The 22,556-nt window shown below is 40.6% G+C and overlaps 2 protein-coding genes and 1 pseudogene across 3 annotated transcripts in view; 2 read left to right on the top strand and 1 right to left on the bottom strand.

Annotated features, from left to right (window-relative positions):
• The window catches only part of BABAM2 (BRISC and BRCA1 A complex member 2), a 394,176-nt gene extending 379,388 nt beyond the window's left edge, over positions 1-14,788 (bottom strand). For both annotated transcript variants that reach the window (XM_066378625.1, XM_066378624.1), the window contains exons 1-2: positions 14,638-14,788; positions 11,200-11,350 (exon numbers count right to left, since the gene is read on the bottom strand). In XM_066378625.1, the coding sequence (XP_066234722.1) occupies positions 11,200-11,327 (128 nt within the window). In that variant the 5' untranslated portion in view covers positions 11,328-11,350; positions 14,638-14,788. The remainder of the gene's footprint in view (positions 1-11,199; positions 11,351-14,637) is intronic.
• On the top strand, positions 6,317-7,587 carry LOC136397951 (dnaJ homolog subfamily A member 1 pseudogene; annotated as a pseudogene).
• A 276-nt stretch (positions 14,789-15,064) lies between the features above and the next one.
• The window catches only part of RBKS (ribokinase), a 106,235-nt gene continuing 98,743 nt past the window's right edge, over positions 15,065-22,556 (top strand). The window contains exon 1 of the mRNA XM_066378626.1: positions 15,065-15,215. Within this exon, the coding sequence (XP_066234723.1) occupies positions 15,127-15,215 (89 nt within the window). The 5' untranslated portion in view covers positions 15,065-15,126. The remainder of the gene's footprint in view (positions 15,216-22,556) is intronic.

Here is a 22,556-nt window from a genome sequence, read left to right on the forward strand (position 1 = left end):
TTAACTGACTTATGGTACACCCTAGTAGAACAGTATGCAACTATTCAAATGGGGTTATCAAAAATTATTTAGAATGTATGGCTCAGAAAGACAATTTTTTTAAGGTTTAAGACAAGTTTAAAGAATAAGAAGAAGATGGATAAAGAGAAGTTTTCCTACCAGCTATCACAACATTCTATTAAGTTGTAATAGTTAAGACAGTGTAGAACTGGCACAAGAACCATGAGGTGAGTATCAGGACAGAAAGTCTAGAAATAGATCATGTGTAATGTAAACATGACCTAAAAGAGGTATCACTGCAGGTCCACAGGCAAAGAATGGCCTTTTCAGTAAATAATGCTGGGACAACCAATTACTGTATCCACATGGAAGAAAAAACTACCGTATTTCCCCATGTATAAAATGTGCCTTAATTGAGGGGCCCAAAATTTGAAAGAAAAAAAAAGTATTACATAAAGTTTTTGAATTCAAGTTTTATTCATCATAAAATTCATACAACTCCTTATCTATGTGAAAAAGCAGGAAATGCAAGTAAAAAAAATATTCAACCACTGTAAATACACGCCCAGCCAGTTTTTAGACCCCAAATTTTTCGAAAAAGGTGCCATCTTATACATGGGGAAATACGGTATGTCCCTATCCCTATTAACTGAATGGAAAAAAATAAATTCCTATTGAAAGACCAAAAAAAGGAAAAAGAGGAAAATTCCTGGCTTTTGGGTAAGACAGAATGTCTTGAAATGCTCCCTTTCTCTCTCTTACAAACACCTACCCATCCACACACACAAGCATAAATCTAAAAAGGAAAATATTAACAAATGTGACTCTATTAAAACTACTGGACATCAACAGCATCAAATTAGAAAATAAACCACAGATTAAATGCATATATTTGTAATACATATAACTGCCAAGAGATCAGGCTCCAAAATGCTTAAAGAATCTTTTAAATCTATACAAAAATACAAACAATCACTTAAAAAGATGGGCAAAGGATATTCCATCAAACAAGAAATCTGAACTGGCAATAAGAATATGAAAAGATATTTTACTAGTAATCAGAGGAATATAAATTAAAACCATGAGATACCATTTCATGCCCATCAACTAGGCAAAAATTTAAGTCTGACAAAAGAGTATTGTTGAGGCTATAAAATAAAGGAAAACTCATTTCTGGTAGAAGAAAATTGATGCAATCTGGCACTATCTAATAAGATAGAAGATACATACTCTAAGAGCCAGCAATTCTATTCCTAGAACTATACCCCTAGAGAGGTACTTTTTGATCATTGCAAACATATTTTACCTTGTGACCCAGTGCACACATACTTATTTAACGGAAACAGAGTTTCACAAAAGAGTTTATTCTTATTATGTGTCACACATTCTGATAGTTTCCATTCTGTTTTCATTCATTTTTTTAAAATGTGGAGTGACTCACACAACTGGGTTTAGAACCACTAATGGGTAAACCCACCTACTTCAAAAAACTCTGCCCCAGAAAATATTCTCATATGTATCTTCTCACACAAAGGTAGGAGAATGCTCATTGTGGCACTCTTTGTCAAAAGAAATTTAAAATAACATAAAAATCAATTAGTAGGACAGTAAATAAAAAAATGAAGGCATATTCATACAATGGAATTGGATATAACAGTACAAATGAAAGAACTAGGACCTTAAGTATTAATAAAGATAAATCATATGAATTTAATACTAAGTAAAACAAGTTGCAGAAGAATACATCTAGTATGACATCATTTGTATGAACTTTTCTAAACATGGAAAACGAGACTATATATTATTTAGAGACACATTTTTACAGATTGAACATACAGCACGTGAAGATATGCACAAGAAAAAAGAAAACAGATTCAAGATAAGTACAAAAAAGAAAGTGAAATGAAAAAGCCAAGTGAACAATTAGATACTAAATTGTTAATAGTTGACCATCTTAAAATTAAAATTGTCTCCCAGGGCAGCAGCTTCCTTCCAAGCACCAGGCTAATAAAGAAAGGTTCAATTGCCAACTACAGAGAGTAATCCAACCAAATTGAGATCAGTCTTTAAAGCATACAACACTCATCTTTTAAAACTGTTCTATTGAGTAAGCAAGTACAATGAGTATCTATTTTTAACTAATGAAATCAGAACATGGACAAAAAATGCAACAGGTACTTGTGGGCGGATGAGATGTCACAGCAGATGCCCCAAACACAGCCATGCGCCAATAAGGTTGAGTCACTGTGATATGCTAAAAAAAGATATTAAGGCTCAGCTGCCACAGGTTGCAGTGAGCCCTCTCTGCTTTCCTCTGTTATAGTTGCCAGGCATCACTTCAACATGCTGAACACTCAGACATCTTCAAGAATAGTAAATCACTCAAAATATGGCATCTTACAAATAGCATATGCTTGTGATAAAATTACCAAGAGTGAAGAGCTAATAAACATTCAGTGGGTTCATAGGGTAATTCCCTACAATAAAAAATTTGGCCCCTCTAGGTCTCAATATATGTCCCACCTAGAAAAGTAAACCCAGTGCTGTAAAACACTTCACTGTCATTTCAAACATGTCAAATTCATTTGTCAGGGAATGTCATCTCAAAGGATTGTGTGTAACAGAATTTAAACAACAAACTCCCAGACCATAAACATGCTCCTGAGCCACAAGTCCACACCACTCTGATCCCCAAACCAAGCAACTTCCCTAGGAAAACATCTCCTAACCCATTCATTCATTAGACCCTTACTTACTATACTACATGTCAACGGTACCACTGTAGACCTTAAGGAGGCATAAAAATAAATTAAACAAGAACCCTGTCCTTAAGGTATCGACAGCCTAGCAATGGAGTTTGGAAACACACACAATCTTAAGAAAAGGTAGGAAGATTTACGAGCCATAAAGGATATAAAGATGAACTGCTATTTTTAAAAAGATCTTATTTTTAACTAGCTGTACCCAGCCACGCATTGCTGTGGCTCAGTCTGGTTAAATGGAAAAGAAAGAAAAGAGAAAGCACATGTTTCTAATATGTTTAATTTCACAATGCTTGTGGGTATACAATATTTTTTGTTGTTCCATTGTCTGTGCAGATATAGAGATTGTCTGGTTTCCCGACTCTAGAACACACAATATATAATAGTCTGTGTGAGAAGCAATCCGTGTCTAGATCTAAAGTGCACTGAGCTTTGTTGATGGTGATTGCAAAGGCCAATTGAATAGGGAATTGCAATCTCTTAAATTGAAATGGCATATCTGTTGGAATCATAGGAATGCAAGGAATGAGGACATCTTGACCTTTGAAAGGTCTTGTCAAGATTGTTGCTTCTACAATGTTGCTCATTAATTTTTTTACTGCAAGCCGTGTGCCGTTGCAAAGCTTTGGCTGGTTGATATTTCGCAACATGATAATTGGCATGCCGATTTTCAATTGCAGTATGTGCGGTAGCATCCCTGATAGATCGAGTGAATTCAAAAATTCTGTTGGATAATTAACCACTTCATCTGCTTCCACAACGTCGACGGACTTGTATGTGACTGCCTCGCTTTGAATGTTAGACTGAATAATATTGTTAAGTTTGTAGACATCTTTGTTCTTGGCCACAAGAATAGCTCAGTCACTCAGCCAATCGTGATTCTTATAATTGGTTTGAATATTGGGAAATATTTTTTCAACCAATTCTTCTTTTGACATCACTAAATTGCAGAAGTTATGAGGCAATAAAATTTGTCCTGAGGTCAGATCAACCGGCACCTTTCCATTCCCAATTTTCAGCAATTGATGTGAGAATATCTCAGCTGATCGATCGTTTTGCAGCTGGACATGCATATTTGTAGTTAATTTTAACGTCTTTACATGTCGCCACAAAGTAGAGTATTTCAGGCAAGCATTTATTTCATCCGCTGGTGTCGATCGAGGAATTACAGGTAATGTTTGCCTGAAATCTCCTGCAAGCAATATTAACGCGTTCCCAAATGGTCTGATGTTTCCACTCAAATCTTGCAATGATCGCTCAAGATCCTCAAGTGATTTTTTTGTGCATCATTGTGCATTCATCCCAAAAAATAAGTTTGCATTTCTGCAATACTTTTCCCATGCCGGATGCTTTGGAAATGTTGCACGTGGGAGTTTCAATGACTTGCATGTTCAACGGCAATTTCAAAGAGTAATGAGCAGTTCTTCCACCTGATAGCAATGTCATAGCTATTCCGATGACACAAGAGGCTATGTCAGGGGTCCCCAAACTACAGCCCGTGGGCCACATGCAGCCCCCTGAGGCCATTTATCCGGCCCCCACCGCACTTCCAGAAGGGGCACCTCTTTCATTTGGATGCATCCGCATCCTGTGCTCCTGGAGTACTGTATGTGGCCATGTAGCTCATGTACAGTACTACTTCCGGTGACGTGGGACACATGCATCACGGTTCCGGAAGTGTGTCATATCACTAGTTACGGCTAGCAGTGACAAATATGGAACCGGACATTGACCATCTCATTAGCGAAAAGCAGGCCCATAGTTCCCATTGAAATACTGGTCAGTTTGTTGATTTAAATTTACTTGTTCTTTATTTTAAATATTGTATTTGTTCCCGTTTTGTTTTTTTACTTTAAAATAAGATATGTGCAGTGTGCATAGGGATTTGTTCATAGTTTTTTTTTATAGTCCAGCCCTCCAATGGTCTGAGGGACAGTGAACTGGCCCCCTGTGTAAAAAGTTTGGTGACCCAGCCTGACCTGTGGTGACGCAGTGGATAAAGCGTCAACCTGGAAATGCTGAGGTCACCGGTTCAAAACCCTGGGCTTGCCTGGTCAAGGCACATATGGGAGTTGATGCTTCCAGCTCCTCCCCCTTCTCTCTCTGTCTCTCTTCTCTCTCTCTCTGTCTCTCCCTCTCCTCTCTAAAATGAATAAATAAAAAAATTTTTCCCTGGCCGGTTGGCTCAGTGGTAGAGCGTCGGCCTGGCGTGCAGGAGTCCCGGGTTCGATTCCTGGCCAGGGCACACAGGAGAAGCGCCCATCTGCTTCTCCACCCCTCCCCCTCTCCTTCCTCTCTGTCTCTCTCTTCCCCTCCCGCAGCCGAGGCTCCACTGGAGCAAAGATGGCCTGGGCGCTGGGGATGGCTCCTCAGCCTCTGCCCCAGGCGCTACAGTGGCTCTGGTTGCAACAGAGCGACGCCCTGGAGGGGCAGAGCATCGCCCCCTGGTGGGCGTGCCGGGTGGATCCCGGTCGGGCGCATGCGGGAGTCTGTCTGACTGTCTCTCCCCGTTTCCGGCTTCAGAGAAATACAGAAGAAAAAAAAAAAAGTTTGGGGACCCCTGGACTATGTCATTTTGGGATCGAATTGCTGCCAGAATCAATCTAATTAGGAATGTTTTACCAGTTCCTCCTGGTAAGAAGATTTCTCTATCCCCATTATTGACAGTTTGCATTATTTGATCGTAAATGCCTTTTTGCTCAAGCGTTAGCTTAGGAATATTTGACTGCACATATGACAAAAGATCACCCGTGTTGTAATTTTGTTCATGACGCAATTCTACATTGAACAAAGCAGCAGCAGATCAATTCAGTGATGGCATTCCCAACTGAGAACTTTGTTCGCGATTTCTAAGCACAAATCTTCAATCATTATCAACGCTTCACTGTAGATTTCTGCTGTGAAATCCATGTTCATATTTGAATTTTCCTTGTGTATTCGATGGAAAATATCTTCAGCCATGTGCAATTTATATTTCTCCCATAACTCTGTTGGAGATGAAGGCGAGCAGGTGGTCAATATGATTGCAAATAATGCACGAATTTGATTTGGATGTGACATGTTGCGTGTGTCATTAATGCATACATCTCAGTGTCGGTCGTTCTCCAATAAATTCAGAGCTTGACATGCACTGTGGAAAGTGGCATGTGTACCACCGTTGACAATTCTCAATTGCTGGAAAGACGCTGGACCGGGCACATTTACCAACAGCATGCGAAGAAAGAAGCATTCATCTTTATTGGGATGCACAGTGTACAGTCTGCCTATCGTAGTTTCTTTGAATATGCCACGTTGTCCGTCAACTTGCTCTCCTCATTTGCATCATTCAAATAATTTTCTACTTGCATTCCATATGTAATACGTAGGCACTTCAGAATACAGCAGTGTTTTCACAACCGCATCATTTTGACATAACACAGATGTATTCAAATGCAATGTTGTGTCAAAATTTCAAAGCTATAAAAACAAGCGTGTATTCGAATGCAACATTGTGTCAAAATTTCAAAGCAATCGGTGAAGAACTTTCGGAGATTTAAGATTTTGAACAGGGAACTTTCCAGAACGCTCAGAGAGAAGCAGGGGGAGCAGCGGTTTTCAGAGCTGCGTGCAATAACGCGCTCTTTCCCGCTTCTCATACCGGCCTCGGCCTGCTCGCCGCCTGTCAAAAATGGTCAAAGAAACCACTTACTATGATGTTTTGGGGGTCAAACCCAATACCACTCAGGAAGAACTGAAAAAAGCTTACAGGAAGCTCGCCTTGAAGTACCACCCTGATAAGAATCCAAATGAAGGAGGGAAGTTTAAGCAGATTTCTCAAGCATATGAAGTGCTCTCTGATGCAAAGAAAAGGGAATTATATGACAAAGGAGGAGAACAAGCAATTAAAGAAGGTGGAGCAGGTGGCAGTTTTGGCTCCCCCATGGACATCTTTGATATGTTTTTTGGAGGAGGAGGAAGGATGCAAAGAGAAAGGAGAGGTAAAAATGTTGTGCATCAGCTCTCAGTAACCTTAGAAGATTTATATAATGGTGCAACAAGAAAACTAGCTCTACAAAAGAATGTGATCTGTGACAAATGTGAAGGCCGAGGTGGTAAGAAAGGAGCAGTAGAGTGCTGTCCCAATTGCCGAGGTACTGGGATGCAAATAAGAATTCATCAGATAGGCCCTGGAATGGTTCAGCAAATTCAGTCTGTGTGCATGGAGTGCCAGGGCCATGGGGAACGGATCAGTCCTAAAGATAGATATAAAAGCTGCAATGGAAGAAAGATAGTTCTAGAGAAGAAGATTCTAGAAGTTCATATTGACAAAGGCATGAAAGATGGCCAGAAGATAACATTCCATGGTGAAGGAGACCAAGAACCAGGACTGGAGCCAGGAGATATTATCATTGTTTTAGATCAAAAGGACCATGCTGTTTTCACTCGACAAGGGGAAGACCTTTTCATGTGTATGGACATACAGCTGGTTGAAGCACTGTGTGGCTTCCAAAAGCCAATATCAACTCTTGACAACCGAACCATAGTCATCACCTCTCATCCGGGTCAGATTGTCAAGCATGGAGATATCAAGTGTGTGCTAAATGAAGGCATGCCAATTTATCGTAGACCATATGAAAAGGGTCGCTTAATCATCGAATTTAAGGTAAACTTTCCTGAGAATGGCTTTCTCTCTCCTGATAAACTTTCTTTGCTGGAAAAACTCCTACCTGAAAGGAAGGAAGTAGAAGAGACTGATGAAATGGACCAGGTAGGACTGGTGGACTTTGATCCAAATCAGGGAAGACGGCGCCATTACACTGGAGAAGCATAGGAGGAGGATGAGCATCATCCCAGGGGTGGTGTGCAGTGTCAGACATCTTAACGGGGCCAGTGAGTAACACTCACTGCTGCCCTTTTATATACTGTAGTGAATGAGTGAAGGACTATAATCATAACATGCTCACTACTTGCTATTGTTTTTGTTTTAATATTCAACTATAGTAGTGTTTTAAAAGTTAAATGAAGAATAAACTCAAATATAAGAGCTCAAAAAAAAAAGATTTTGAACAAACGAACATTTACATTTTTATTTTTTTAATAGATTCCCGCCTATCTATTCCTCCTATAAGCCAGATCTAGAATATACTTAGATTTCATCTCTTCAAGACCAAGTAGGTGTACAAAGTAACAAGAACTGGTTCTTGTGACTTCTAAAAATCAGTCTCCTCATTTTATACCTTCTACATATACTATGTCCTATGGAGTATGCTTCTAGGAGTTAATCAAAGTCACAAATGTGGATCCCAATTCTTCTAACTCTGAATGCTGCAGATTTAGAAGAAAGGGAAATGCCATAAATGACACACACACACAAAAAAAAACATTCTTTTCCCTAGTTTTGCCACTGTTTGGCTATAGGAACTTGAGAAATTCACACTTTGGCTGAAGAAAAAAATAGGAGAAAGAATTGTTAATGAGCTTCTAAAGAACATTGGATCTTTCAGATAAGTATACATAAAAGGCATCAATAATGCTCTAAATTAGTAAGAACTGTCACATCGTTTTATGTGTAGCAACTTTGTTAATGCAGGTAGAAGCATTTTTATTCCTTTTTTAAATCTAAAGAAAGAAAATTCCAAGAATATTGTGTCATTAAATGTCATTTCAAATATTTTTCACAGAGCAAGTCCAGAGAGACCCAGGTCTAGTGGATTCATTTCAAATTTATCATCAGATCCACTATATGCACTTAAATATTCAACTAAACATTCAGGAATCTGGGAGCACCAAAGAGGGAGTCTGCAGAAAAGAAGTAAAGTGACTTCATGTCACTGAACCCAACTGTTCTCTTAGGATACTGATAAAAGGAGTAAGAAGTTCCGGTTTGTATCATCCTACATAAACCAGTCTCAGTCCTCTGCCATTAGTCCCATCATGTCTTAAACACCTCTGAAAAGAAACACCATACCTATTGATTAATTAAATTAAAGGCAATACCAGATCTTTTAAAAAGCATCCTACTATTCCAACAATGTGCCTTGGCCCTGGCCCGTTAGCTCAGTCAGTTAAGAGCATCCTCTCAAATTGACAAGATTGCGGGTCTGATCCCCCGTCAGGGCACAAACAGGAAGCAACTAATGAATGCACAACTGAGTGGAACAACAAATGAATGCTTCCCTTCTTCCTCTCCCTCCTCTCCTCTCCTCTCTCTATCTCTCTAAAAATCAATAAAAATTAAGCCGTGGTTGGATAAATGAGTTGGTTGGAGTTTCGTCCCGGAGCACAGAGGTTGCCAGTTCGATTCCCCATTTACAGCACACACAGGAACAGCTCGATGTCCCTGTCTCTCTCTCTCTCCCCCTGCCTTTCTCAAAACAAACAAACAAACAAAAAATGTAGTCTTCTTTATCTTACCACGAAAGCAGTTCTACATCCTTATATCCAGATCTTCAGCTTAGTCAAAAAATAGCAAGATGGCCCTGGCCGGTTGGCTCAGCGGTAGAGCGTTGGCCTGGCGTGCGGGGGACCCGGGTTCGATTCCCGGCCAGGGCACATAGGAGAAGCGCCCATTTGTTTCTCCACCCCCCCTCTCCTTCCTCTCTGTCTCTCTCTTCCCCTCCCGCAGCCAAGGCTCCATTGGAGCAAAGATGGCCCGGGCGCTGGGGATGGCTCCTTGGCCTCTGCCCCAGGCGCTAGAGTGGCTCTGGTCGCGGCAGAGCGAGGCCCCGGAGGGGCAGAGCATCGCCCCCTGGTGGGCAGAGCGTCGCCCCTGGTGGGCGTGCCGGGTGGATCCCGGTCGGGCACATGTGGGAGTCTGTCTGACTGTCTCTCCCCGTTTCCAGCTTCAGAAAAATACAAAAAAAAAAAAGCAAGATTTGTAGAAGGCAAAAGGCAAAAGAGCCTAAAAAGAAAAGCTACAGAGAATCAAGAACATAACATTTCTAGAAAGAAAGTGCTAAAAATGATGGAGATGTGTCAAAAAGCCAACTTGAGAGTTCCCAATGACAAAAGCTAGAACAACTGAGCAATAAAATAAATGAAATAGTATTTGGATTATAACCCGTAGGATAAAATAAATACCTACAAACTCATACTAATCTAAATAAATAACTGAATAAGAAAATAATTGAGGGAGATGGGATGGCACTTCTTTACAGTAGAATTGAAATTAGTACATGTAGAAGGAATAAGGGAAAAAGAAAATCACTTAGACAAGCACCAAAGTAAAATAGCTGCAGGTAAGAACCATCAGTAGATGCTGAAATCAATGGACAAAATTAGGATAAGAAACAGAACATCTTACACAGTCTCAAAGCATCAATCCACGAGATACTTATTACAAAGGAGAAATCACTTAACTTGCTAGAGATGAAACCTGGAATAATCTTAACCAAGCAGTCAAACTTAGCATAATAGTAACAAGACATATGAACATCATGTGCTCCCTGGTGTGATGCACTGAAAATGGTACAACATCATTTCTGTAGTATTCTTGGGAAAAAAAAATACATTTCTCACTCTAATAAAGAGAAACAATTAGACAAACCCATACTAAGCAACATTTTACAAAATAGCTAACCAGTGCTATCTTTAAAATCGTGAAAGACAAGAATCGTCCCAGATTGGGAAGACTAAGAAGACATGACACCTTAATGCAATTTATATCCTGGAGATCCTGGACCGAAAAAGGACATTAATGGGAAAACTGGCAAAATTCAAGATTTATAGAAAAATTAACAGTATTGTTAACAGTGTTAATTTTCTGTAGAATTTTTGAAAATTTTCTATAAACCTAAATTTTTTCAAAATAAAAACTTGAGGTTTTTTTTTATTACGTATTGATTTTAGCAAGAGAGGAAAGGAGAGAACAAGAGAGACAGAAACATCAAGCTGCTCCTATATGTGCCCTTACCAGGGATCCAACCAGCAACCTCTACACTTCAGGATGGCGCTCTAAACCAGCCAATCTATCTGGCCAGGACTAAAGGTTGAGTTTTTTTTAATGCAACTTCTGAAGGCATGAAATCTTACATTTCAATCCTATTATGAAAAATGACTCATTGGGACTATTATAATTTTCCTATTAGGAAAGATTATCAAATGATATCAAATTCAGAATCTCAAAACCCAACTCTTACAGTGCATACTGGGTTATAGAAGACATAACTAGAAAACTAGTCAGTGGATAAAAAATATACTTGCCAAACACAACATGCACACTGTTAACAAAGATTCATGCCCTCTCCCCTAAAAACATAAAGCGATGATCATAAGGCAATAGCCCACAACAGAAATAAAACAACTCAAAACAAAATGTCAAGAACCGGACAATACCAACTGAATCAACGTATCACAAGATCATGACTTAATAAATTTCTGTGGCCAATTTTTATGAGTCTGACAAAAAAAAAAAAAAAGGCTTGTCAAAGGTAAAGGTTGGATTGGTTCTGTTACATACCCAGATTTCAAGTCAGTTATCCTCAAACAGTTTGTAGCATCCAGTCCCACTTTTCCATTGCGGACCACACTAGATATGAATGGGGAAAGCATTGGAGAAATGCGGTTCAAGGCCACTTCTGGGGACATTTTAACTTGATTGCAAATCACCACTGAAAGAAGGAAAGAATGGTGATCATAGTATCCAAAAGAACTACATATACTACACATAACAAGCTTCCTGAAAACTGGCGCAGTGCACAGAAGTTTCTCTTGCATGAATAAATACCTTATTTCCTGTCTTAAGCAGCCTCTCCTAACGAAACCATCTCTCTGCTACTCACCTTTTTAAATCATAAACTACAGCACTGCTTTTCAGGAAGAGGCAACCCTTGAAATCCAATTCCCTCCTTCTTTCCAAAGCTGATGTCTACACTGCCACACTCCCTTGAAACCTGTCCCATTAGGTCTTACAACTGGCAGGTTCTACTTCAAGTTGAGGCCTTAAGAAGCCTTTGCTGACAATCCCCTCCCTCTAACACACAAAACCCACATGCCATTAGGTTAGGAATCTTCCCTCTGTTAGTAAGAACTTGGCTGATAATACTACATAAAAACCTAGAACAAGTATATCCTGCTTGTAATTGTTACTTACTAGAAATTATTTTCTTCTGATATAGTTTTTATTCATTACTGTTTCTATACAGTGTATTATAACCACCTGTTATAATACAAACTAAAAACCCAATGAACATTTTTAAATAAATAAATGAATAAGGAGGGAGGGGGGATGCATTCGGGACAACACTAGAATCTATGTAACACAATAAATTAAAATCAATTAAAATAAATAAATAAATGAATAAGGAGACAAAAGCTAGAGAAATATCTAGGTATGAAGAGAAGATAATATGCCCTCAAAAAATTTGGTAAAGGATAATATATCTGAGGAATAGATGTAGCAAAAATCTACTTAACAAGTAAATCATGAAAACATACACTTATCCAGATATTCAGCAACACTAACATGGATCTAAAAGTCTTTATAAGGTACTAAGAAGTTCTTAAACTTGAAAATATAAAAGTAAAACCAATAAATCATATCTAAATTACTTGGAAACCCATGGAGCTGGAGGAGGGAGTACATGAATTCCTCAATAGATTTCTAAGTGCAAGCTTCTACTTTCAGAGGTGAATAAGTCAATTTAAAGGATCATTTTCTTCCTCAATCTGAAAGGATAATCCCACATCAAAAGCAATTAATTTCCCACAAGTTACAAGTAAATGATGTTCTGGTTCTAGTTTCCATATATTATACCATATGAGGACTTACATGTCCCTGCTAAAATAAATGTTGAAAACTAGTTCCAGTTAGAACAATCTCAGACAGTAATAAAGGGAAGAACTGCAGTGATCTTTCAGAAAATAATAATACTGGGACCCTTCTGGGTAATGACACTCAAAAGTATCTTTGAGTCAGTAAAAACTTTGTACTTTAGTACCAAATCATCCTTTCTGGAAATACAAGCTCTTCTTTCCACTTAACAGATGACCTCCCTCCACCATTGCATTATGTCATCACAAAGTAAGAATAAACATCTAATGCATGGTATTATCAATCATAAAAATCATGTGCCTTTTTATTATATAACACATCACTTATGAAGAGCTTCCATATACATGATTGTAGTTATCTTCACAACCCTAGGCAGTAAGAAATGCCCACTTTACAGATGATACAGTTAACTTTCACAATGTCTTTGAAAAGTAATAGTAATCCATATTGTCATTTTGAAGCCTTTTTTTCTATTCTGCAATATTTCCACCTTTTTATCTAAACACTTATGTCACAGTTCCTGAAAGGATGATATATGCAAATATAAAAATACTTATCTAGGGAAAAAAAGGGTCTCACCTACATTACAAAAGTATTCTTCTATATTTTTCCTATAATTATAATTATAGGAAATATCTATTACAATTTTATCTCTCATTTCTATGAAAAAGGGAACCAGAAAACTCTGAACATCTACTCAGCACTGTATTTCCCACTTCTATCTGTAATTTCATTTACTTCCCCTGAACAAACCTGTCCTCTGGTGAATGTTGTTTCCATTTCACAGATAAGAAATCTAATACTCAGCAAGACTGAGTAACTTGTTCAAAGTCACCAACCTAGCAAGCAGAAGGATCAGAATTCAAATTCAGATCTCCCTCAAAGTCCACTAGTCTCATCTTCCTCTCAAAACAACATAACTTTAATCACCAAAGAGACAAACATCAAAGTGAATTTTTAAGTCCACAGCTTGTAAAACTTGGACCAAATGGCATATGAATTTAAACTCATGATGGCTTTACAACTTGATACTAATTAGACTACTGCTGTAGTCAAATGCTAAAGGTAACAAACCTGCACCAGAAGCCAAACTATACTTCAGGTGACAACAACAACCCATTCCATTTCAGCAACAGTCATGACCTTAGAATGACACCTGAAGGAATGAATTTCGCTCTTTGTTTCCAGAACAGCCAACATACTATTGTTTGACAGTTCAAGATTTCATGCAGTGTTAATATCTGTTTCAACTGTGAGGTGCTGTGACTTCTGTAAAGGAGAGGTAAAAAATACTCCAAAATCAAAGGTCACAGAATAGATGATGGTCCTTTGGTGCAGTCCTTTTGAGCCAGGGGCACAGCTGGGGGCATCATCCCCCCAGTAGTAGCTTTTACACATCTCAGCACTGTAATAGATCCTAGACAGGCAAAAATTTATGGTGGCCAGCCTCCCTTGAATGGTAGTTAGGCAATTTGTATTTCCTGATTTTGACATATTACAGAAGGAAACGGCAGAAATACAATTTTAACAGGTGTCTGCTGCCTCAATATAAGGTCACATAAGGTCCTTTGATCGGCCGCCTGGGGAATACAAAGACGTCAAAAGCGTCGGTCCAGTTTCTTGCAATTAAGATAGGATGACAAATACGGAAACATGTGCCCTGCTGACGTCATGGAACGGAAAGGGGTAGCGTCCTGCTGCATCACGTCAACGTCATACAGCGCACGAGGGAAGTTACACTGGGGAAGTAATTTCTCCAAGGAGCAGCATTCAAAAAAAACAAGCCGGATAAAACCCAAATAATGACCACCACATTCCAGGAGACATTTATAAAGGGGCACTCCCCTTCTTTCAAATTTTATGATCCCTTTATCGAGCGGGAAGAAAGAAGTCAGGTTTATCAAGGGCCAAGGGGCGGGCGAGATAAGAAGAAATAGTAACTCCTGGCCTTGGGGTCTCGTTCTTGAGGGGACCAGCGTGATGGGGATGAGCAGGGCATCTTTAGAACGGGGGCCTTCTCTATGGGAAGGGGAGGCGAGCTCTGTACATATTTAAACCATGATCCTCAGCACCACCAGTGCAGCTCGGGATCCAACCTCCCCACACCAGCCCCAGTCTAGGTACCTGGAACTTAGTCCGTTCGGTAACCGGCGACTACGTGGGGTACAGGTTACCCGAGCGCGCCCCCGACCGACGCACCGACCTGCGCGCGCACCGCGGACTGATGCGTGCGCGCCCCCGGACGTCCGCTCCGCCCCGCCCCCTCTGCGGCCCAGCCGGGTGGCGTGCGCGCCCCCGGCCTCACCGAGCCCGGCGCTCGGAAAGGCCGTCCCGGTGGTGCCTGAAAGTTCCTGCCCCAGCCCTTTCCTCGTGCGCAGCGAGCAATGCAGAGTCTGGAACTATCAGAAGGGCCTTATACGAGAGGAGGCGCCGGGAGATAAACCCTGGAAGAACTGGGGGCAGTCGGAGGGCGGGGTTATTTCGGGCACTCAAATGGGCGACCCGCCCGCGTCTGGAAGGCCCGGGTAGTTAGGGAGCGTAGATTGGCGTCTCTAGTTACGGGGTCGGGCAAAGGGTGAAGGGCAGCCACCAGTTTGGAAAGATCTTTGAGCAATGGCCGCGTCTGGGGATCCTGGGAGGCAGTGTCAGGAGGAGGTGGCGGCGGTGGTAGTGGTGGGCTCCTGCATGACCGACCTGGTCAGGTTAGTCTGGGGCCCGTACGCAGAGTCGGGCGGACTGTGCTCTTCTCTCTGTCGTGACACCGGGGCTTCGGGGGTGGAGAGTGTTAGCTTTTGGTGTGAGCTACAGGTTTCTCCAGCCCTTCGTGGGCCTTGATGCGGCGGAGGAGGTAGGACAAGTTTGTCAGGTGACCGTGTAATGAATGTTGTAATGGTACTAGAAGCGTCTCCAAAGACCTCCAGTTTTCTTACCGGTCCCTGAGCCTGTGTCCTGACTTGCCGAGTGAATTTGGCCACGTCATTTTAACCCAAGAATGTGATGCGCCTGCCTCAGTGGGTAGTTGTGAGGACTTAAGTGAAGCAAAGGGTTTTGTGGCCCAGCATACTATCCAGGTTGGGTATTCTTCGTCTGGACTTGTATAAAATGAGAGGAGCAGAGGTCAAAAGGGCGATCAGTCACCTTTCACCATATTGATTGTTGGTATCCCTTCAGTATTTCATATTGACAATTTATTTTACAGTATAATAGTAACCATGGCAACTCAATGTAAGTCAAAATAAAAACCATAAACTATATTTGCAACGATTTTTAAAAGTGGTCAAATAATGAAATAAAATGTTAAATGAAGATAATTGAGGTAGGTTGGTAAGATTAGATGGAGAGAGCTTTCCTTTTTTAATGAAAATGGCTTTTCTACAGCCCTGGCCGGTTGGCTCAGTGGTAGGGCGTCGGCCTGGCGTGCGGGGGACCCAGGTTCGATTCCCGGCCAGGGCAGATAGGAGAAGCGCCCATTTGCTTCTCCACCCCCCCCCCCTCCTTCCTCTCTGTCTCTCTTCCCCTCCCGCAGCCAAGGTTCCATTGGAGCGGGGATGGCCCGGGCGCTGGGGATGGCTCCTTGGCCTCTGCCCCAGGCGCTAGAGTGGCTCTGGTCACGGCAGAGCGACGCCCCTGAGGGGCAGAGCATCGCCCCTGGTGGGCGTGCCGGGTGGATCCCGGTCGGGCGCATGCGGGAGTCTGTCTGACTGTCTCTCCCCGTTTCCAGCTTCAGAAAAATACAAAAAAAAAAAAAAAAAAAAGGTAGTATTCACTGTTTTAAAAAAAATCCAAAATTCCAAGAAAATTCTACCACACAGGTTGCTTCAGTTTAATATTTTAGAGAATAGATTTTCAAATACAATGCTATTTTTATATTATAAAAACAAAAATTACCCTGGCCAGTTTGCTCAATGGTAAAGCATCAGCCCAGCATGGATGTCCTGGGTTGGTTTCCTGGTTAGGGCACGCAGGAGAAGTGACCATCTGTTTCTCCACCCTTCATCTTTTCCCTTCTCTTTCTCTCTTCCCCTCCCACAGCCATGATTTGATTGGTATGAGCGTGTAAGACCAGCACTGAGGATGGCTCTGTGGAGCTCCTGCCTCAGTCGCTAAAAATGGCTCTGTTGTGAGCATGTTCCCAGATGGGCATATGGATCCATATGTTGCCATATGGATCCTGGTCCAAGCACATGTGGGAGTCTGTCTCTATCTCCCCTCCTCTCACTTGGAGAAGAAGGAAATAAATAAGATTAAAAATTATCAAGCATACTACAATAAGACCTCGTCTGTCCTGCTCTTCCAAAGGATAGCAGAGAACCCAGAAATAAATAAGAAGGCCTTGGGGCAATCAAAATAAGTCACCAAACCACCTGCGTTTTATCTGGAAAATAGTTCTAGGGTCTTCACATTAACCAATTTAATCTTATGTAGCTTAAAATATTTACAGGCTCAAACTTCCAGTCCAAAGTTAGAAGGGTGGAGAGTAGAAAGGGTGAAGACTGCTAGGGGCAGATACAGTGATTGCCAGAACCTGAAAGTGAATAGGAAAGTAACAACAAGCAAGAATTTTAAATGCAGGTAGCCTTTGTTTTCCCACAAATATTTGCGCTACATTGTCAGATACTGTGCCAAGATAGATGTGTCTCCTTTGGTGACAAAGCATAATGTTCAGTATAATTGTGGATATTTGATGAAGAAGCCTACACATCTTTCTATAGAGCAAGAGTCAGAAACCTTCCTGTCAAGGGCCAGACTAAATATTTAGGATCTAAGTCATATAATCTTTTTCTTAACAACACTTAATAATGTAAAAAGTATTCCTATACCCCAAGCCTGCAAAAATAGCCTTCAGGCCATGGTGTGCTGACTGCTGTCTTGCACATCATTCTTCTAGTCCACTATAGTAATTAGTGTTAGTATGATAATATGACTATATTCAAGAAAAGGTAATACGGTACCCATTAAATTTGTGTGTGTGTGTGTTTGTGACAGAGGGACAAATAGGGACAGACAGATAAGAAGGGAGACAGATGAGAAGCATCAATTCTTTGTTTCAGCACCTTAGTTGTTCATTGATTGCTTTATCATATGTGCCTTGACTGGGGGCTACAACAGAGCGAGTGACCCCTTGCTCAAGCCAGCGACCTTGGCCTCAAGCTGGTGAGCCTTGCTCAAACCAGATGAGCCTGTACTCAAGCCGGCAATCTTGGCAATTCAAACCTGGGTCTTCTGCGTCCCAGACCGACACTCGATCCACTGTGCCACACCTGGTCAGGCCCCATTAAATTTTATATAAAGTAGGGCATGTGTTTCATTTTAGATATAGTTCCATGAAATATATTGAAAGTTCAGTTACACAAAGGAATAAACCTTCATACATCTAAAATGATTCATTCCTAAAAACTCCATTTAGCTAAATTTTTACCATACTTTTATAGGTGAAGTAGCAGAAGAGTAAGAAAGCTAAACAATTTTCCCAAGTAGTATACCTAAATAACAATGTCAGAGTTAAAATTCAGATCCAGTTTCTTTTAAACTAAGCTTTTGTGAAGCTTGACCATCAAGACATTAAAGAAAATTCTAGTGCTTCCTAAAATGAATACTCTAACTTTGGGGAGGGTGGAGTGTCCATGTTAGTATATATCAGAATTTTAAAATCTCATTATATATCCCCCTATAAACTCTCTCCCATGACTTCTCATGGTATCTGACTACTTCTGCCTCTGAAGATCTTTACAAAATACCTGACTATAGGATTTTTAGTTAAAATCCTGAATCTGTGATAAACTTGAGTCCAGCTTTGCTTGTTATGATATATATCAAGATTATATTAGCCTGACTGGGCAGTGGCGCAGTGGATAGAGTGTTGGACTGTGATGCAGAGGACCCAGGTTCGAGACTCCGAGGTCGCCAGCTTGAGCGCGGGCTCATCTGGTTTGAGCAAAGCTCACCAGCTTGGACCCAAGGTCGCTGGCTCAAGCACGGGGTTACTCGGTCTGATGCAGCCCCACAGTCGAGGCACATATGAGAAAGCAATCAATGACCAACTAAGGTGTCGCAACAAAAAACTAATGATTGATGCTTCTCATCTCTCTCCGTTCCTGTCTATCCCTATCTATCCCTCTCTCTGACTCTCTCTCTGTCAGTTTAAAAAAAAAAAAAAAAGATTATATTAGCTTCCTATTGCTGCTATAACAAATCATCACCAATTTAATGGCTTAAACAATACAAAGTTAATACAGTTCTGGATGTCAGAGATCTGAGACAGATCTCACTGGGCTAAAATCAAAGTGTCAATGGGGCTGTGTTCCTTTCTGAAAACTCTAGGGTAGGAGTAGTCAACCTTTTTATACCTACTGCTCACTTTTGTATCTCTGTTAGTAGTAAAATTTTCTAACCGCCCACTGGTTCCACAGTAATGGTGATTTATAAAGTAGGGAAGTAACTTTACTTTATATTGTAAAATTTATAAAGCAGAGTTACAGCAAGTTAAAGCATATAATAATAATTACTAGTACTTTATGTCAGATTTTCGCTAAGTTTGGCAGAAGAAATCTTTATAAAACAACTTATTATAGTTAAATCTATCTTTTTATTTATACTTTGGTTGCTCCGCTACCACCCACCATGAAAGCTGGAACGCCCACTAGTGGGCGGTAGGAACCAGGTTGACTACCACTGCTCTAGGGGAAATCTGTTTTCTTGCCTTAAACAACTTATAGAGGCTGCCCACATTCCTTGACTCATAGCCCCTCCCTCCATCTTCAAAGCCGGCAATTGTTCAGTCAAGTCTTTCTCATATGGCATCACTCTGACACTAACACTTCTTTCTGCCTTCCTCTTCTACCTTATAAGAACTCTTGTGATTATATTGGGCCCAGATAATTCAGGATAATCTCATTATGCTAAGGCATCTTATTAGCAACCTTAATTACCCCTTCCCATGTAACATAACATATAAGCAAGGTCTGGAGATTAGGACGTGGACATCCTTGGGGCAAGGTAAGGAGTAGGGGAGACATTATTCTGCCTACCACAGTGGTTAAGCTTAAAATCAAAAAGGTTTATAAGGCCCTGGCTGGTTAGCTCACTTGGTTAAGAGCAAAGTCCCAAAAGAACAAGTTTGCGAGTTCAATCCCCGGTCAGGGCACTAATGGGAAGCAAACAAAAAAATGCACAACTTAGTGAAACAGCAAATGCTTTCTTTCCCCGTCCCTTCTCTCCCCCTTCCTCCTCCCCTCTCTCTCCTTTCCTCTCTCTCTTTGTCTCTAAAAATCAATGAAAGTTAAGCCCTGGCCAGATAGCTCTGGAGCGTCCTTCCAGAGCACAGAGGTTGCTGGTTCGATTCGCCAGTCAGAGCACATACAGGAGCAGTTCAATGTTCCTCTCTCTCTCTCTCTCCCCCTGCCTCTCTCAAAAAAATAAAATAAAGTTAGGGTTTATAATACATAAAGCTTGGAGGATCGTTGAAGCCTTTCAGTCCATCCTCCACATTTTACAGGTGAGATAACTGAGAGAGGTTGAATGATTCACCCCAAGTCACACAGCCAATTAGTGAAAGCTGGAACCAGGTTTCTCAACCTTTATCTTTCCATTATATCATTCTACCTCTAACGCTACTATTTATTGCCCTTCTCATCTACAGTTTATTTGAGAGCTTGTAGTCTATACATTCATTAACTGTTTACTTTGTAAGCTGATAAGGAATAATAACTAAGGATTTATAATTTTCAGGTCTAAAGATAGTATCGTCATTACTATTCCTTATTTTATTCCTAAGTTTAATCGTAACCAGTCTGGACACCCATGCGTATACTGTAGAATCACTAGAAATAAACCTACTTCAGTAACTAAGCCCTATTGGACGGCATCCAAGTCCAACTCATGTTATGTATTACATTACTGTGTGCCAGACACTGCTAATTCAATCAATGAGCAACTTTTTTATTCTTTTCTAATTTTAGTCTGCTATGAATAAATAGTAAGCTCTGTACTAATAATTTTTAAAAAACCATTAGTTCATCTAACATGGCAAATTGTGACGTTATTTAATAGTTAACTGTATTTATCATTATTCTCTTTCTTCCTGAACACTCCTAAATGAAGCTGTGGATAAAAACCCCAATAACAAATGATCTTTTTTAGACATTAGGCTCACAGGCCTTGGTTAATCATGCTTTCATTAATAATCTTTCTTATAACATATATCACAAATTTTTTTCAATTATTCATTCAACAAATATGTATTGATTTTATACTATGTGCCAGATACTTTCCTAGTGCAAATGATAAAGTAATGAAACACACAGCCAAAAATCTCTGCCTCATGGAACTTACATCCCAGTATCTTCATTACAGAAGAGACGGTATCAGTAGGAATAAGTAAAATACATAGTACATTATATAAATGCTAAGGAGGAAAATAAAGCACAAAATGGGATGGGACTAGTAATTTTAGATCATTGGCCAAAGAAAGCCTCACTGAGAAGCTGATTTTGAGTAAAGAGCTAAAGGAGGAAAGGAAACAAACCATACAGATGCCTGGGGTTTCCCCATATGCAAAGGCCCTGAGGTGGGACCATGCCTCATCAGTGAACAACAAGGGGTTCAGTGTGGCTGAAGAAGAAAATTGATGATTAAAGGATATTAGGACATACCCTGACCTGAATGAGATGAAAATCCACTGATGAATTTGAGCAGAGGAGTGACATAATCTGACTTAATTTTAATATAATCACTCTGGGAAGTATGTGCAAATGGACTGAAGGAAGACAAGGGGCAAGGGCAGAAGCAGGGAAACCAGTTCAGAGTCATATCACAGTGATCTAGGCAAGAAATGGTGGTGGCTTGAAATCGTTGCAAGTGGGGAGAAGTGAGCATCTTTTGATTGTATTTTGAATGGAGAACTGACAGGATTTGCGGAGGAGTTCAGACAGGATAGGTCAAGGATTACTCCAAATGCTGTGGCCTCTTCGAGGGGAAGGGGAAGTTACCTTTGCTGAGATAAAGAAGATTGCAGGCAAAGCAAGTTGGAAAGGGAGAGGGCAACATCAGGAGTTTAGGAAGGACGTGTGAAATTTGAGGTGCCTATTAGACATCCAGGTGAAGTAGTCATAAGGCTAAATGTTCAGCCAAGCATCCATATTTAATCCTTGGCAAGTCAGGAAATGATTGCTTAGTTCTCAAAAGATTTTAATTGGATAGTGGAATAAGTAAATTTAGAAGCTTTTAGATCCAAAATGGATGAAACATTGGACCTATGTTACAAAAAAAATTGTTTTGAAAAGAGAAAAATATCAGCCAAATTTTTATATTGTACCTAGAATGTGTTTGACATATTATACTTACCCTCTCACCTGCGTTTCACCAGAAGCCTCTTAATTTGTCATATTTAGAAGATAAAAATCTTTTGCAGTCACAATTTCAGGAAAGCCAAAGCCAAAGCAATGTTGGTTCCAAAAGTATGATTTCCCAATATTAGAGGAATATGATATCCCTTATTATTCTTTCTGTTCCTTAAACCAGTCTTGAAAGTTGTTTATTGGTTACCAATCAATATTTAAATTAGTATTTTGTTAAACATGTTTCTGTCAACTGAATTCCCTAATGTCAAGAGAAATAATTCATGGGAAATTTGCTAATTTTGGTCTCTTCAAAGAAAATATGTTAAAAAGTAAATTACAGGCCCTGGCCGGTTGGCTCAGTGGTAGAGCGTCGGCCTGGCGTGCGGAAGTCCCAGGTTCGATTCCTGGCCAGGGCACACAGGAGAAGCGCCCATCTGTTTCTCCACCCCACCCCCCTCCTTCCTCTCTGTCTCTCTCTTCCCTTCCCGCAGCCGAGGCTCCATTGGAGCAGGGATGGCCCGGGCGCTGGGATGGCTCCATGGCCTTTGCCTCAGGTGCTAGAATGGCTCTGGTTGCAACAGAGTGGTGCCCCAGATGGGCAGAGCATCTCCCCCTGGTGGGCATGCTGGGTGGATCCTGGTCGGGCGCATGCGGGAGTCTGTCTGACTGCCTCCCCGTTTCCAGCTTCAGAAAAGATGCAAAAAA

The sequence above is a fragment of the Saccopteryx leptura genome, chromosome 3 (assembly GCF_036850995.1).
Source record: "Saccopteryx leptura isolate mSacLep1 chromosome 3, mSacLep1_pri_phased_curated, whole genome shotgun sequence".
Taxonomy (NCBI): Eukaryota; Metazoa; Chordata; class Mammalia; order Chiroptera; family Emballonuridae; genus Saccopteryx; species Saccopteryx leptura.